The sequence below is a fragment of the Oncorhynchus kisutch genome, linkage group LG6, assembly GCF_002021735.2.
Source record: "Oncorhynchus kisutch isolate 150728-3 linkage group LG6, Okis_V2, whole genome shotgun sequence".
Classification (NCBI taxonomy): Eukaryota; Metazoa; Chordata; class Actinopteri; order Salmoniformes; family Salmonidae; genus Oncorhynchus; species Oncorhynchus kisutch.
The window spans coordinates 22351261-22369501 of NC_034179.2; the positions used below are offsets into that span (position 1 = coordinate 22351261).

The following is an 18241-nucleotide window of genomic DNA, read 5'->3' on the forward strand; positions in this document are numbered from 1 at the left end:
GTCGAATCGAAGTGTCGCACCAGACAGTGAATATTAATTTCAGGGTTAGCCAACACACCATTTTGTGCTCAAAAGCCAGCTAGCTAGCTTACATTAGCATTTACAGTGTGCTAGTAGTGCTGCTAGAGAGAAGAAATCAAGCTCCAGCAATGTCAATGTGGAAGGGACTGCACATGACAGCGCGTGCCGCTCATGGAATTCATGTTTCCTCGCGATTTATCCATAAACACACGCGACTCTGCACCCGAAACATCAGCACTAGTAGACCCGTGCAAAATGATTTCTTCAAAGGTGAGATCATCAACTTTGTTTTCACTGTTGCGTTTGTGTCCTACCCAGTAGCGATTTTAGCATGGCATTTTTGGTGGGGCTACAAAAAAATGGTTGGATGCATTCCGGAAAAGCCACAACACAACATTAAACAATACATTAATTGCACTATAACGGCGACAGACGGTGCCCACAAACTGTTGGGCCTATATAAAAGCTGTCCCAACAGCAGTTCCAACAGCTTACCACCGCTACACCTGGCTCTCAGCGAAACAGTTCATTCAGACTAAAAAAAATCATAGCTGACTTGCGTAAACAAATGTGGTTTCTACTGACAATCGAGATGTACAAACGATGGCGTAAGGGGGGCGATAAAAGGCAGTCCGTCATTTCGATTTAGACATTAATGAGCGGGCGACTACTGACGTAGTCATAACTTTGTACAGCGATAGAATTCAGAGCATGGGCCGTTCTTAGTGTACCCCCTGTACAACAAGTCAGAGCCACAGGATAAATAAAGGGGGCATATAAACAGACAATGAAAGTTCACAGACAATGAATTTCTTTAAAACAGGTTATAGGCTACATGTGCACCACCAAGTTAGAACACATGCATTGCTTGCTGTTTGGGGTTTTAGGCTGGGTTTCTGTACTGCATTTTGTGACATCAGCTGATGTAAGAAGGGCTTTATAAAAGGCACATTGAACACAGTTTGGGTCTTTGTGTGTCCAAAAAAGATATGTCATGTAACACTTTGATGCATTAAATAAACTTGTTTAATTTGACACGTCAAATAACACTATTCCATTATAGAATGTTGTGTATGATGAATTTGCATGTGCCACCACTACTGTCAGTAGCACTGTCAAAGCTGTACAAAAAAAGTTGGCAAACAAGCACACACCTGCCACGAAATATGTTTACAGTACTGCGTTGGTGAAAATAGACTACATTTATTAGTGAGGCACGTGGGCTACTAACAGCTTACTACACAACATACACTTAGTATTACTTTCTTAGCTACAGTATACATATCTCCCTTGCATAGACATTTTTGGACTCACCTCGTGAAGGCGGCGTGGCGGTCCAATGTGGTCAAATTTTGTCATCAGTCTGGCATTCTCTGGATTTATGGTGGGAACTCAGAGGGGGGAAAAAGCCACTCCATTGAATAGCAGGCTAACATTGTTGAATTTGCAATTTCCAACTTGTTGTGTAATCTTTATGGCTGATGAGCACCGATACATTATATCTATAATTTCTCTTAATTATTTATCTTCATATAACACGGATTAAAAAGGATTTGCCAGTAGATTGTTGACTTGATTCATGATGACTGCTAGCTAAGACTTTGAAAGTAAGTTGTTGACATCAATTCAATCAAAGCTACTGTACATATAATGTGATTTGGTGTCATTTTATCTGAGGCCAATGACCTTGAGCCTTCTTGGAAGGGCACTTGTAATATAACTCTGGACCCAAAGGGCTGACATTTTGGATATCTACCTTTACTAAGGACTTAAACTTGGCAATGACGTACAGTCCCCATGAGTGACGGAACACTGAGCCAATCACGGCGCAATGCTCCTATTTTCTGCTGGCTTGCCCCACCACCACAGAAAACACTGAGCTAGGCTGAAACACCTGCATTTTGGAGCTGCTTTACTCAAGAAAACAAAAAGAGACCATGTGTGTATGCAACTTTATTAATAACGTCTTGTGGATCAGTGGGACACTAGCGTCCCATTTCAACAACTTCCGGTGAAATTGCAGAGCGCCAAATTCAAATTAAATTACTATAAATATTAAACTTTCATGAAATCACAAGTGCAATACATCAAAATAAAGCTTAACTTGTTGGAAATCCAGCCGCCGTGTCAGATTTCAAAAAGGCTTTACGGCGAAAGCAAACCATGCGATTATCTGAGGACAGCTCCCAGCACACAAATGCATAAATCATTTTCAACCAGGGAGTTAAGACACGAAAGTTAGAAATAGCGATATAATATATGCCTTACCTTTGAAGGTCTTCTTCTGTTGGCACTTCAAAAGGTCCCAGTTACATTACAAATGGTCCTTTTGTTCGATCAAGTCCTTCATAAAAACTCAGTCGCGCTTAAGTCAAAAAGGAGTTTCCCTCCTTCAAAATGCATACAAAATGAATCCCAAACATTACCAATAAACTTATCCAAACAAGTCAATCAACGTTTATAATCAAACCTTATGTACCCTAATACGCAAATAAACTATAAAATTTAAGACGAGAATCATTATTGTCTTTACCTGAGAAAAATAACAAAGAACGCGCTCTCATTCACACGCTTGGAAATACTACAGCCAAAATGGGAGCTACCTAGAAAAACTACAATTTCTGGCTCATTTTTCCAAATAGCAGCCTGAAACTCTTTCTAAAGACTGTTGACATCTAGTGGAAGCCCTAGGAACTGCAATTGGGCATGATTTCACCCTATTATAAAAGTGCCAGCCATTGAAATCAGTGGTAGGATGAATATTTTTTGGGGGGAGGGGTGGCTTGACCTCAGGGTTTCGCCTGCCATTTCAGTTCTGTTATACTCACAGACATTATTTTAACAGTTTTAGTGTTTTCTATCCAAATCTACCAATTATATGCATATCCTAGCTTATGGGCCTGAGTAGCTGATATGTGACACAGATTAAAACAGGCAAGCCCCCAAAAATAATTAAATATATATGGGGCTCAAAACAGGTGGGACTCAATGACAGTTTGCCATGGGTCCTACCTAGTTAGCTAACTTACAGTGGGGAGAACAAGTATTTTATACACTGCCGATTTTGCAGGTTTTCCTACTTACAAAGCATGTAGAGGTCTGTCATTCTTATCATAGGTACACTTCAACTGTGAGAGATGGAATCTAAAACAAAATTCCAGAAGATCACATTGTATGATTTTTAAGTAATTAATTTGCATTTTATTGTATGACATAGGTATTTGATCACCTACCAACCAGTAAGAATTCCGGCTCTCACAGACCTGTTAGTTTTACTTTAAGAAGCCCGCCTGTTCTCCACTCATTACCTGTATTAACTGCACCTGTTTGAACTCGTTACCTGTATAAAAGACACCTGTCCACACACTCAATCAAACAGACTCCAACCTCTCCACAATGGCCAAGACCAGAGAGCTGTGTAAGGACATCAGGGATTCAATTGTAGACCTGCACAAGGCTGGGATGGGCTACAGGACTGTAGGCAAGCAGCTTGGTGAGAAGGCAACAACTGTTGGCACAATTATTAGAAAATGGAAGAAGTTCAAGATGACGGTCAATCACCCTCAGTCTGGGGCTCCATGCAAGATCTCTCACCTCGTGGGGCATCAATGATCATGAGAAAGGTGAGGGATCAGCCCAGAACTACACGGCAGGACCTGGTCAGTGACCTGAAGAGAGCTGGGACCACAGTCTCAAAGAAAACCATTAGTAACACACTACGCCGTCATGGATTAAAATCCTGCAGCGAACGCAAGGTCCCCCTGCTCAAGCCAGCGCATGTCCAGGCCCGTCTGAAGTTTGCCAATGACCATCTGGATGATCCAGAGGAGGAATGGGAGAAGGTCATGTGGTCTGATGAGACAAAAATAGAGCTTTTTGGTCTAAACTCCACTCGCAGTGTTTGGAGGAAGAAGGATGAGTACAACCCCAAGAACACCATCCCAACCGTGAAGCATGGAGGTGGAAACATCATTCTTTGGGGATGCTTTTCTGCAAAGGGGAGAGGACGACTGCACCGTATTGAGGGGAGGATGGATGGGGCCATGTATTGCGAGATCTTGACCAACAACCTCCTTCCCTCAGTAAGAGCATTGAAGACGGGTCGTGGCTGGGTCTTCCAGCATGACAACGACCCGAAACACACAGCCAGGGCAACTAAGGAGTGGCTCCGTAAGAAGCATCTCAAGGTCCTGGAGTGGCCAAGCCAGTCTCCAGACCTGAACCCAATAGAAAATCTTTGGAGGGAGCTGAAAGTCCGTATTGCCCAGCGACAGGCCCGAAACCTGAAGGATCTGGAGAAGGTCTGTATGGAGGAGTGGGTCAAAATCCCTGCTGCAGTGTGTGCAAACCTGGTCAAGAACTACAGAAAACGTATGATCTCTGTAATTGCAAATAAAGGTTTCTGTACCAAATATTAAGTTCTGCTTTTCTGATGTATCAAATACTTATGTCATGCAATAAAATGCAAATTCATTTCTTAAAAATCATACAATGATTTTCTGGATGAATTTTCTATGATAAAAAGTACAGACCTCTACATGCTTTGTAAGTAGGAAACACTGCCGATTTTGCAGGTTATCAAATACTTGTTCTCCCCACTGTAGCAAAGTAGTTTATGATATTTCATATTCCTCTATAGAAGTTGAACTACTACATGCATTTTGATTGTTGAAATTTTGTGCAGTTTGCTATAATATACTTTTTGTTGACATTGTGTTGAAGTGACTCCCTTACATAATTTTTGTATGGTAAACCCTGATTTTGAAATTACACTGCTCAAAAAAATAAAGGGAACACTTAAACAACATAATGTAACTCCAAGTCAATCACACTTCTGTCAAATCAAACTCTCCACTTAGGAAGCAACACTGGTTGACAATAAATTTCACATGCTGTTGTGGAAATTCTAGGCAATTAGCAAGACACCCCCAATAAAGGAGTGGTTCTGCAGGTGGTGACCACAGACCACTTCTCAGTTCCTATGCTTCCTGGCTGATGTTTTGGTCACTTTTGAATGCTGGCGGTGCTTTCACTCTAGTGGTAGCATGAGACGGAGTCTACAACCCACACAAGTGGCTCAGGTAGTGCAGATCATCCAGGATGGCACATCAATGCGAGCTGTGGCAAGAAGGTTTGCTGTGTCTGTCGGCGTAGTGTCCAGAGCATGGAGGCGCTACCAGGAGACAGGCCAGTACATCAGGAGACGTGGAGGAGGGCAACAACCCAGCAGCAGGACTGCTACCTCCGCCTTTCTGCAGGAGGAGCACTGCCAGAGCCCTGCAAAATGACCTCCAGTAGGCCACAAATGTGCATGTGTCTGCTCAAACGGTCAGAAACAGACTCCATGAGGGTGGTATGATGGCCCGACGTCCACAGGTGGGGGTTGTGCTTACAGCCCAACACCGTGCAGGAAGTTTGGCATTTGCCAGAGAACACCAAGATTGGCAAATTCGCCACTGGCGCCCTGTGCTCTTCACAGATGAAAGCAGGTTCACACTGAGCACGTGACAGACGTGACAGAGTCTGGAGACGCCGTGGAATGTTCTGCTGCCTGCATCATCCTCCAGCATGACCAGTTTGGTGGTGGGTCAGTCATGGTGCGGGGTGGCATTTCTTTGGGGTGCCGCACAGCCCTCCATGTGCTCGCCAGAGGTAGCCTGACTGCCATTAGGTACCGAGATGAGATCCCCAGACCCCTTGTGAGACCATATGCTGGTGCGGTTGGCCCTGGGTTCCTCCTAATGCAAGACAATGCTAGACCTCATGTGGCTGGAGTGTGTCAGCAGTTCCTGCAAGAGGAAGGCATTGATGCTTTGGACTGGCCCGCCCGTTCCCCAGACCTGAATCCAATTGAGCACATCTGGGATATCAAGTCTCGCTCCATCCACCAATGCCACGTTGCACCACAGACTGTCCAGGAGTTGGCGGATGCTTTAGTCCAGGTCTGGGAGGAGATCCCTCAGGAGACCATCCGCCACCTCATCAGGAGCATGCCCAGGCATTGTAGAGAGGTCATACAGGCACGTGGAGGCCACACACACTACTGAGCCTCATTTTGACTTGTTTTAAGGACATTACATCAAAGTTGGAACAGCCAGTAGTGTGGTTTTCCACTTTAATTTTGAGTGTGACTCCAAATCCAGACCTCCATGGGTTGATAAATTTGATTTCCACTGATAATTTTTGTGTGATTTTGTTGTCAGCACATTCAACTATGGAAAGAAAAAATTATTTAATAAGAATATTTCATTCATTCAGATCTAGGATGTGTTATTTTAGTGTTCCCTTTATTTCTTTGAGCAGTGTATATCTGAAAGGTAAAAATAGATGTCTGTAACATCTTCTTGTAACATCTGTAACATCTTCTTGTAGTTGGTGTGAATGTCATGTATTACCATAAAGTACCTCTGCGGCCAGATATGAGAATTAAGTCACTTTCGTAGTTACAACCAGATAACTAGAATGACAAATTTAGAGTGCCTTACGTCCTAATAGAAATAACAATATATTTCTCAACACAGATCTCGAGAACCAGTTCAAAGCGTTCAGGGAGAAAGCGGCAGACGCCATGCCTGGCAGTGACTGGACTCCGTTTGAGAAGAACTCCTCACTCCCCCCTGAGAGGGCGGACATCGTGATCGTAGGAGGTGGCGTGGTGGGCTGGTCCATTGCCTATTGGCTGAAGCAGAAAGAGATGATTCGGGATGGGGTGCGGGTGCTGGTGGTTGAGAGGGACCCCACTGTGAGTGGCCTAGGCTGTGTCACGTGACCTCACTCACGTCCACTGAATAATTTGAAGCTCAAGCAATGTTCCATTAATCTCTCCTGTCTCTGTGTGCACTTGTTCACTTCCCTTCACTGGTTTTAAAGGAAATGACTGGCATAAGAATATGGTGGAAACTCCCTGTACCCATGCCTCTATCAATCCAATGCTTTTAGATAGTAGTAAACAAGTGCACATTTCAGTAGAAAATGACATTATTGGGATGCACCCTCAGGCTTGGGGCTGTTCTAATGGTCTCTGAAACTTTCCTTTCCATATCACCTTTCCTTGATGACCAAGTATAAACGAAGAGACTGGACTCTTAAGTCATCTTAGATCAGATGCTCATCAAATCATTAAAGGACTGCTACACTAACACGGTAGTGCTCGGACTGAATCTAGGTGTTAATCTGTATCTTCTGTCTCCAGTACTCCCAGGCCTCCACGGTGCTGTCTGCTGGGGGGATTCGACAGCAGTTCTCCTTGCCAGAGAACATCCACCTGTCCATGGCCTCGGCTGACTTCATGAGGAACATCAATGTAGGTCACTGACACTGACCACCAGCTAGTATCAGCCATTGGGTCACTGTGACCACCAGCTAGTATCAGCCATTGGGTCACTGTGACCACCAGCTAGTGCCAGGCTATTTACTCATAATACAGTTGACCATTTCCCTGTCAATATATGGCCAAGCTGCAGTCAACATGTACAATTTGTATCTATTATTGGATCCCTATTAGCTGCTTCCTGAATACACAAAAATGTGTTTTTTGTTCTTCATTTAAGGTTTGGGTTATTAAGCATAAGGTTAGGGATAGTTAAACATTTTTTTAGGGCGATATTGTGGTACTTCTGTCTTTGCATCTTGGCATGATGGTGACAACTATACATTTGTTTATGGCATTCCTTAGACCTGTTGAAGTGTTTTATTTATTGTTTCAGTGTAAAGTGATTGACAGTTTGTTGTGCCTTCTCAGGAACACTTGAGTGTGCTGAATGACGACCCCGTGGACCTGCAGTTTAACCACTCCGGATATCTTTTTCTGGCCAGTGAAAAAGTGGCTCATATCATGGAAGAAAACTACAGCACCCAAAGGTAAACACTTGTACCCTACACTTATGCACCATGCACACAAATATCCCATCATGCAAATATTTAAATCGAACCTGATGCCGTTTTTTGACAAATGCTACTAATTTTAATTTCAAATCAGGTATGCTGGAGCAAAAGTCTCTCTTCTTTCACCTACACAACTAAAGGAGAAATGTCCATGGATCAACACTGATGGAGTAGTGCTAGCTTCATATGGTGAGTACAGATCTTCGTTGTTCTGAGTGACGGACGAGATAGTATTACCTGAAATGATTAAGGTGGCATAATCTGGGTCGATGCAACAATAAGACAATGAACATTGTCTTCTTTAAAGCAAATGGAGCATATGCAGTCTTGGTTCAATGACAGATCCAATAAGCAATATATTCAACATTTCTGAACAGTTGTAATATACACGCAGTGGCCAGTTTAATAGTTACACCCAACTAGTACTAGGTCGGATCCCCCTTTGCCTCCAGAACAGCCAGAATTCTCTGGGGCATGGATTCTAGAAGGTATCGGAAACGTTCAAACTTTGCTCAGTTATCAAGTAACCTAACGTGTGCCAGGAAAACATTCCCCACACCATTATACCACCTTCACCAGCCTGTACCGTTGACAGCAGACAGGTAGGGACTCTGCCATCAGCATGACGCAACAGGAACCGGGATTCGTCAGACCAGGCAATGTTTTTCCACTCCTCAATTGTCCATTGTTTTTAGCTGATGGGAGTTTATCCCGGGTGTTGGTTGTCTGCTGCTGTGGCCCATCTGTGACAAGGGCCGACAAGTTGTGCGTTCGCGAGATGCCTTTCTGTACACCACTGTTGTACATAGCTGTTATTTCCCTGTTAGTTTGCACGATTCTTGCCATTCTCCTTCGACCTCTCATCAACAAGCTGTTTTCGCCCCCACAGGACTGCCGCTGACTGGATGTTAATGGTTTGTCGCGCCATTCTTGGTAAACCCTGGACACTGTCGTGCATGAGAAGCCCAGGAGGCTCGGCTGTTTGAGATACTGGAACCGGTGCGCATGGCACGACGATCACGCCACGCTCAAAGTTGCTTAGGTCACTCGTGTTGCCCATTCTAATGTTCAATCAAACAGTAACTGAATGCCTCTGTCTGCTTTATATAGCAAACCACGGCCATGTGACTCGGGGCCCCTGAGTGTATAGCCAGTGTTGTACGCCCTGTCTTCGTCAATGTCTTCATCAATGTATCTCTAAATTCAGTACTGTTACCCAGTGAAGCATGCTTTCAGTGCATCAGTCCAGACACATATCTTTCAAATAATTCACTGATGAACCTTTTACAGTCATACCTGTATATGTGTTGAAAATGTCAGATTTGGACACTGATAAGTGCGTAACTTGGAATGCAGTGGGCAGAGCTCAGGGTCTCTGCTTCACAGCTCTGTATGGGTTTTGACTGAGTCATTCTGAACTTGAGCACTGCTAGCAACAAGATGACATGACGTTATACCCTGGGTTGTCCTGAACATAATGAGCCTGTTGTATTGTGAAGGACATTTGCTGTGGATCACAGGCGGGGATGCATAAAGGCGAGGATGCATAACTGTGTTCCAAACAAAACAACCACAATGGCACAGCTAGGAGACCAACAAAAAGCACCTTATAGTTTGCTGCGAAAAGTACAGTAAATGTAAAATGCACATCAAATCAAGTGTCATGTTTGGATTCCGTCTTGTCAAATGTTGTCCTGACTTTTAGTCTAACTGTTCCCTTTCAATTGCTAATATGGTTGTGCATATGCCTTCCATATTTCTAATGCAAGAAACATTTCAATTTATCCCTATCCATATAGGCCAATTCCCACGAGTGTAATGGGGTAAGCTACTGGAACACTAGGGAGTATGTATTGCATAACTTTTCCAGTAATGTTGATCTTATCAGTGGAACAATATAATTTTTATTTAACTAGGTAGGCCAGTTGAAAACAAGTTCTCATTTACAACTGCGACCTGGCCAAGATAAAGCAAAGCAGTGCGACAAAAACAACAGTTACACATGGGATAAACAAACAGTCAATAACACAATAGAAATCTGTATACAGTCTGCAAATGAATGAGATAAGGCAATAAATAGGCCATAGTGGCGAAGTAATTACAATTTATCAATTAACACTGGAGTGATAGATGTGCAGATGAGGATGTGCAAGTAGAAATACTGGTGTGCAAAAGAGCAGGAAAAACAAATATGGGATGAGGCAGGTAGTTGGTTGGATGGGCTATTTACAGATGGGCTGTGTACAGCTGCAGCGATCAGCAAGCTGCTCTGACAGCTGATGCTTATAGTTAGTGAGGGAGATATGTCTCCAACTTCAGTGATTTTATATTTTGCAACTCGTTCCAGTCATTGGCAGCAGAGAACTGGAAGGAAAGGTGGCCAAAGGGAGTGTTGGCTTTGGGAAAGACCAGTGAAATATACCTGCTGGAGAGCTTGCTACAGGTGGGTGTTGCTATGGTGACCAGTGAGCTGAGATAAGGCGGAGCTTTACCTAGCAAAGACTTATAGGTGACCTGGAGCCAGTGGGTTTGGTGACGAATATGTAGCGAAGACCAGCCAACCAGAGCATACAGGTCGCAGGGGTGGGTAGTATATGGTGCTTTGGTGACAAAACGGATGGCACTGTGATAGACGGCATCCAATTTGCTGAGTAGAGTGTTGGAGGCTATTTTGTAAATGACATTGCAGAAATCAAGGATCGGTAGGATAGTCAGTTTTACGAGGGTATGTTTGGCAGCATGAGTGAAGGATGCTTTGTTGCGAAATAGGAAGCAGATTCTAGATTACATTTTGGATTGGGGATGCTTAATGTGAGTCTGGAAGGAGAGTTTACAGTCTAGCCAGACACCTAGGTATTTACAGTTGTCCACATATTCTAAGTCAGAACCGTCCAGAGTAGTGATGCTGGGCGGGCGGGTGCGGGCAGCGATCGGTTAAAGAGCATGCATTTTGTTTTACTAGCATTTAAGAGCAGTTGGAAGCCACAGAAGGAGTGTTGTATGGCATTGAAGCTCGTCTGGAGGTTAGTTAACACAGTGTCCAAAGAGGGGCCAGAAGTATACAGAATGGTGTTGTCTGCTTAGAGGTGGATCAAAGAAGCACCCGCAGCAAGAGCAACATCGTTGATATATACAGAGAAAAGAGTCGGCCCGAGAATTGAACCCTGTGGCACCCCCATAGACTGCCAGAGGTCCGAACAACAGGTCCTCCGATTTGACACACTGAACTCTATCTGAGCAGTAGTTGGTGAACCAGGCGAAGCAGTCATTTGAGAAACCAAGGCTGTTGAATCTGCCGATAAGAATGCTGTGATTGACAGAGTCGAAAGCCTTGGCCAGGTCGATGATGACTGCTGCACAGGACTGTCTTTTATCGGTGGCGGTTATATGGTTTAGGACCTTGAGTGTGGCTGATGTGCACCCGTGACCAGCTCCGAAACCGGATTGTATAGCAGAGAAGGTACGGTGGGATTCGAAATGGTCGGTGATCTGTTTGTTCACTTGGCTTTCGAAGACTTTAGAAAGGCATGGCAGGATGGATATAGGTCTGTAACAGTTTGGGTCTAGAGTGCCTCCCCCTTTTTGAAGAGCGCGTTCCAATCTTTAGGAATCTCAGACAATACGAAAGAGAGGTTGAACAGACTAGTAATAGGGGTTGCAACAATGGCGGCGGATAATTTTCGGAAGAGAGGGTCCAGATTGTCTAGTCCAGCTGATTTGTAGGGATCCAGATTTTGCAGCTCTATCAGAATATCAGCTGTCTGGATTTGGGGGACGGAGAAGCGGGGGGACTTGGGCCAGTTGCTGCGGGGGGTGCAGAGCTGTTGGTTGGGGTAGTCAAGTGGAAAGCATGGCCAGCCGCAGAGAAATGCTTTCCTAACTGACTGTGTATATTGGTTCCTGACTTCCCTGAAAAGTTGCATATCGCGGGGACTATTCGATGCTAGTGCAGTATGCCACGGGATGTTTTTGTGCTGGTCAAGGGCAGTCAAGCCTGGAGTGAACAGGGGCTATATCTGTTCTTAGTTCTACATTTTTTTGAAAGGGGCATGCTTATTTAAGATGGAGAGGAAAACACTTAAAGGACAACCAGGCATCCTCTACTGATGGGATGAGGTCAATATCCTTTCAGGATACCCGGGCCAAGTCGATTAGAAAGGCCTGCTCGCAGAAGTGTTTTTGGGAGTGTTTGACAGTGATGAGGGGTGGTCGTTTGACCGCGGACCCATAACGGACGCAGGCAATGAGGCGGTGATCGCTGAGATCCTGGTTGAAAACAGCAGAGGTGTATTTAGAGGGCAAGTTGGTCAGGATGATATCTATGAGGGTGCCCATGGTTACGGATTTCGGGTTGTACCTGGTAGGTTCCTTGATAATTTGTGTGAGATGGGGGTCATCTAGCTTAGATTGTAGGACGGCTGGGGTGTTAAAGCATATCCCAGTATAGGTCACCGAACAGTACGAACTCTGATAGATGGGGGGGTAATCAATTCACATATGGTGTCCAGGGCACAGCTGGGAGCTGAGGGGGATCTATAACAAACGGTGATGGACTTTTAAAAGTAGAAGCTCAAACTGTTTGGACATAGACCTGGATATTATGACAGGGGGGCTAGGGGCTCTGCAGTAAAATAAAACAATGAGAGCTACCCTAAACAACAGTATAAAAGGCATAAAGACATTAGAGAGAAGCATAAAGCAATCACAGGTGTTGCTTGAGAGAGCTAAGACAACAACGGGTAAATGGCGATGAATGGGCAGAGAGGGTCAGTTAGCTACACACAGGGCCTGAGTTCGAGGCTGGGGCCGGCCGATAAACAAGATAATAAACAAGATAATCCTGTTAGTGTCCTCACACACTGCTTGTGGAAAAAAGCAATCCATCAATAAATTGCAATCTTGCACAGACACGCCCCATAATTTTGCTGGCTAGAACCAATTAAATGACTTCCTTTCTGGGTTAAGCATAAACTGTCTCTTCTCCCAAATGACCTCTACTTTGACAACGTCACCTCATCCCTTTGCCCTTTTTACACCCAGGGCTGGAGAACGAGGGCTGGTTCGACCCCTGGATGCTGTTGAACGCTTTCAGACGGAAGGCCATCTCCATGGGGGTCTACCAGTGCTTTGGAGAAGTCACAGGTTTGTGCTTGTGCCAATATCACAGCATTGTGGAACAGACAAGCCATGTACACACTGGTTTAGCTTGGCTCTGTAATCTATCCAAGCTGTATATTGATGATTTTGGCGATGCTGTGTTTCAGGTTTTAGTTACACCACAAACACAATGACTACTGCAGAAGGAGACAAGGTGGATTTCAGGAGAATCAAATATGCTAATGTAAGTATGACTCCTGATTTGTGCAAGGACATGTTTCACTAAACATTAACTCTAATTCAGTTGCTGTGTTTCCCTTGATCTCCTGTGTTTTGAGGGAAAACGAATTGTGTGCAGATCAGAAACTCATTTCTGAATCAACATCTTAAGATTAACACCCAGATCCTCACTTCAGTTAATCAACACAGGGTTGAAAGAGAAAAAACTGAGTCGGGCAAAATATTCTGCAACAGTAAACATCATCCCACACGAATGATGCCGGGTCTCTCTGGCAAGACACATCATTCACCCAAGTTTGTGAATAATGGACAAACAGAGACTGATCCACAGTCCCCTCCCCAATTTCATCATAGGGGACAACAATCTGTATTTTACAGTAATTTGGACGTGTTCAAGTAATTCCACCCCATTTCAATGTCCCTACTGAACGCAACCCAGCTCACAGTAGCTAGGACCTCTCTACCGTTATGGTCCCTTCCTAATTGTCTGTCCCTGGTGACTTGAGTAGGTCCAGATGCCCAACAGTCTGGAGTACCAGCCTGTGGAGTGTGCCATCGTGGTGAACGCTGCAGGGGCCCTCTCCGGTAAGGTGGCAGAGATGATGGGCATCGGGCTCGGCCCGAAAGACACCATCTCTGGAATCCCGCTACCCGTGGAGCCCAGGAAAAGGTGCGTTGGATAGAGGACCACCCCCCGATGTACTGCATTTGTCAGAACAAATCACCATGTTGCAGACAGCTAGCTTTCTTTCAGCCCTTATTGGTATCGGTCATAACACTGATATAATATTCACAGGCTACTCTTGGGAGAAATGCTAACTATATTAGGTCTCTGTGTATTATGTGTTTGTGGTACTGTCTAATATATCAGTGTATTTGTTGTGGGTCTTCGTCTAGGTTCATCTATGTGGTCCACTGTCCAAACGGGCCAGGGCTGGACACTCCCTTCCTCGTAGACTACTCTGGAGTGTACTTCAGACGAGAGGGGCTGGGAGGAAACTACATTGCTGGGATGTCACCAGAAGAGGTGAGGAAGAGGATTGCCCTATTCCTCTAACTTAATTTTGGAACCCAGAGTCACCTGACGAGGTCACTTTTCCAAAAATGATCTAGATTTTAAATTAGGGTAACCTCGAATAATGGTTAAATAAACAGCATTCAGTAAGCTCAAATGGGAGAAAATGTTTTGAGTCAGAACTCAACCAATTTAGTTTTTGGTTGAGGGATTTCTCCTTTCTCCCGTCTTTGCTCTGAACTCGCCCCAAGAGTCTGGGAAGTGGTCTTCATTATTTGCAACCCCATCAGGAAGAGGAGCCAGAGACCAATAACCTGGAGGTGGACCACCAGTTCTTCCAGAACATCTGGCCTCATTTGGCCCACCGGGTCCCTGCCTTTGAGTGCCTCAAGGTAAATTGATGTGACATTGCAACCGTAGAATTACATAGTAATATGGGTCATAATGGTTGCAACCTTCCTCACCTCTGAAAACTAGGTTATGTTCAGTAGGCACCAAATGTTATAAACAGGGTGGGACAATCCATATGCTCTAATTAACTTTCCCTTTTCATTGGGAAAGTCAGTTGATAAATCTATTGCTACTGTTTCTGCTTTTGTCCTTTGCTGCTTTCGAATTAGCTCCATATCATTGCCAATAACGTCTATCCCTCAAATTTTAACATTCGTCTCGCATCACTCCTTTCAGGTGAAGAGCGCATGGGCCGGCTTCTACGACTACAACACCTTTGACCAGAACGGCATCGTGGGCATGCACCCGCTGGTCAACAACATGTTCTTTGCCACAGGCTTCAGTGGGCACGGGCTGCAGCACTCGCCGGCAATAGGTCGCGCCATGGCCGAACTCATCCTGGACGGGGGCTTCAAGACCCTGGACCTGAGCGCCTTCAGCTTCAAACGCATCATGACCAAGGAACCCATATTAGAGAGGAACATTGTCTGAGAGGGAGAGTCTGAAATTTTTACGAAGGGAGGAAAGAGTGGAAAGAGGAATGCCTTGTCGCATTCTACAGTCTTGTGGGAAATATGGTCTCGAAATAAGAGTTTGCCAAAGTTTCTGGTGAGGTGAATGGTGTCCTATTAATTTCTTCACTAAAGTGCATGAGGGAGTAACTGCACATTTCACAAGCTCAAATCTGTGGTCTACCGGTGAGACCACATGGCAGCGGCCTCAGCCAAAGTGCTTTGCACTTAAACACAGTCACCCATTGCTTGGGAGTGCTCAGAACTCCGACCGCAAGACTGAATGGGGAAAAATGGGATGCGTCAGAAATGCATCTCAGGAACGAGTGAGGGACTTTGTGGGATGAGGAAGAGAAGAGGGTAGAAGAAAGAGCCTTGACAGCAAACATGGACTTCTGAAGTAAGCATGGAATTTAGGATGCCCAATATCTAACCTACTGTACAAAGAATAAGGTACTGACATACAATGCGTTAGCACAATTAAAGGCTTTTAGTTGGATATTGGAGTAATTCCCATTCCTCCGATGGTAAACCTGTATTGAATGGTTTGATTATGCATTATGCTTTTTTATTTTATTTAACCATTTAACCTAGACATGTCACTTTACTCTTGATCACATAAGCATTCAACTGTATTTGTATAAGAAAAAGTGAAGTTGGAAGTTTAATTCCTGACATTTAATCCTCGTAAAAATTCCCTGTCTTAGGTCAGTTAGAATCACCACTTTATTTTAAGAATGTGAACTGTCAGAATAATAGGAGAGTGACTTACTTCAGCTTTTATTTCTTTTATCACATTCCCAGTGGGTCAGAGGTTTACTGAATTAGTATTTGGTAGAGTTGCCTTTTAAATTTGGGTCAAACATTTTGTATAGCCTTCCACAATAAGTTGGGTAAATTTTGTCCCATTCCTCCTGACAGAGCTGGTGTAACTGAGTCAGGTTTGTAGGCCTCCTTGCTCGCACATGCTTTTTCAGTTCTGCCCACACATTTTCTATAGGATTGAGGTCAGGGCTTTGTGATGGCCACTCCAATACCTTGACTTTGTTGTCCTTAAGCCATTTTGCCACAACTTTGGAAGTATGCTTGGGGTCATTGTCAATTTGGAAGACCCATTTGTGACCAAGCTTTAAATGGTGACTGATGTCTTGAGATGTTGCTTCAATATATCCACATAATTTTACTTTCCTCATGATGCCATCTATTTTGTGAAGTGCACCAGTCCCTCATGCAGCAAAGCACCCCCACAACATGATGCTGCCACCCCCGTGCTTCATGGTTGGGGTGGTGTTCTTCGGCTTGCAAGCCTCACCTCCCCTTTTTCCTCCAAACATAACGATGGTTATTATGGCTAAACAGTTATATTTTTGTTTAATCAGACCAGAAGACATTTCTCCAAAAAATATGTTCTTTGTCTCCATGTGCAGTTGCAAACCGTAATCTGGCTTTTTTATGCCGGTTTTGGAGCAGTGTCTTCTTCCTTGCTGAGCGGCCATACAGGTTATGTCTATAAAGGACTGGTTTTTACTGTGGATATAGATAATTCTGTACCTGTTTCCTCCAGCATCTTCACAAGGTCCTTTGCTGTTGTTCTGGGATTGATTTGCGCTTTTTCGCACCAAACTACATTAATCTCTAGGAGACCGAACACGTCTCCTTCCTGAGCGGTATGACGGCTGCGTGGTCCCATGGTGTTTATACTTGCGTACTATTGTTTGTACAGATGAACGTGATACCTTCAGGCATTTGGAAATTGCTCCCAAGGATGAACCAGACTTGTGGAGGTCTTTGCTGATTTTCCCATGATATCAAGCAAAGAGGCACTGAGATTGACGGTAGGCCTTGAAATACATCCACAGGTACACCTTCAATTGACTCAAATTATGTAAATTAGATTATCAGAAGCTTCTAAAGCCATGACATCATTTTCTGGAATTTTCCAAGCTGTTTAAAGGCACAGGCACCTTAGTGTATGTAAACTTCTGACCCACTGGAATTGTAATACAATGAAATAATCTGTCTAAACAATTGTTGGGAAAATTACGTGTCATGCAAAGTAGATGTCCTAACCGACTTGCCAAAACTATAGTTTGTTCACAAGAAATGTGTGGAGCGGTTGAAAAATCAGTTTTAGAGACTCCAATAATGTAAACAATGTAAACTTCCTACTTCAACTGTACATGTGATGCAGTAAAGACGTCAATCTATTGACATCTTTACCGCATCGCATGTGTTTGTATAAAAAAAATTAACACTTGTGATCAATAGTAAAATGAACTAGTTTAGAAACCCATGGCTTCAATTTCAAAATCTATGTGCAATGGCACATCAATTTACCTCATTGCCGCCCACCAAAATTAGCCTACATTTAGGCTATTGTTTGAATTTCACACTGTTGGGGTAAAAATGTGTAATGCTTGTATAGATGTCAACCCCAGTTCATGTTATCGTCACCAATCTAACTGCATTACAGTTAAACAACTACCACCCCCGATTTCTATATGCTAGTTATTCTACCAGCTTATACGAATGGGAAATGGCATTTAGCAGACAGTTTTGTAAACCTGAAACGGACAATTTCTAAATATATTTGGCTGTTTTCACTGCACAATATCCAAATCAGATTTTAGTAACCACCTTGTGGGCCTGTTTATAACATAATCACGATGATCATCTGCGTCCTATGTATGGTTGTTTTCTTCAGTGTGTGAATCCCTATGTGATTTTACAGGCCAAATTTCACATTTACTTCCTTAATATGTAAAATGACGGCCTTGTTTGAATGTTTAGCCAAAGAGTTTTTATTTTCAGCACATACTGGGGGGAAAGCCCACCAATTCCCATACATTGAAAGTCAATGTAAATGTGACATGTAAACCGATAGACAAAATGTAACATGGCAGCTTCCACTCAAGCTCTAATTGGAGTAGATAAACACGTCTCCAAAACAATATCATTTCTTCTTCTTTATCAGCATATCCAATACAGATGGCGCTTTGTGTTTTTTACCTTCAAAAGCAAG

At 43.8% G+C, this 18241-nt stretch overlaps 2 protein-coding genes across 2 annotated transcripts in view; one reads left to right on the forward strand and one right to left on the reverse strand.

The window, feature by feature from the left end:
* foxred1 (FAD-dependent oxidoreductase domain containing 1) lies at nucleotides 1-18170 on the forward strand. Its single transcript, XM_020485100.2, has 11 exons — nucleotides 1-291; nucleotides 6543-6763; nucleotides 7214-7324; nucleotides 7763-7881; nucleotides 8000-8094; nucleotides 12946-13047; nucleotides 13170-13246; nucleotides 13752-13912; nucleotides 14140-14269; nucleotides 14548-14649; nucleotides 14945-18170. The coding sequence occupies exons 1-11, from the start codon at nucleotides 150-152 to the stop codon at nucleotides 15197-15199; spliced, it is 1515 nt and encodes a 504-aa protein (XP_020340689.1). The 5' UTR covers nucleotides 1-149; the 3' UTR covers nucleotides 15200-18170.
* cry5 (cryptochrome circadian regulator 5) overlaps nucleotides 17997-18241 on the reverse strand; it is a 10284-nt gene continuing 10039 nt past the window's right edge. Inside the window, exon 11 of the mRNA XM_020485098.2 lies at nucleotides 17997-18228. Coding sequence (XP_020340687.1) covers nucleotides 18173-18228 — 56 coding nt within the window. The 3' untranslated portion in view covers nucleotides 17997-18172. The remainder of the gene's footprint in view (nucleotides 18229-18241) is intronic.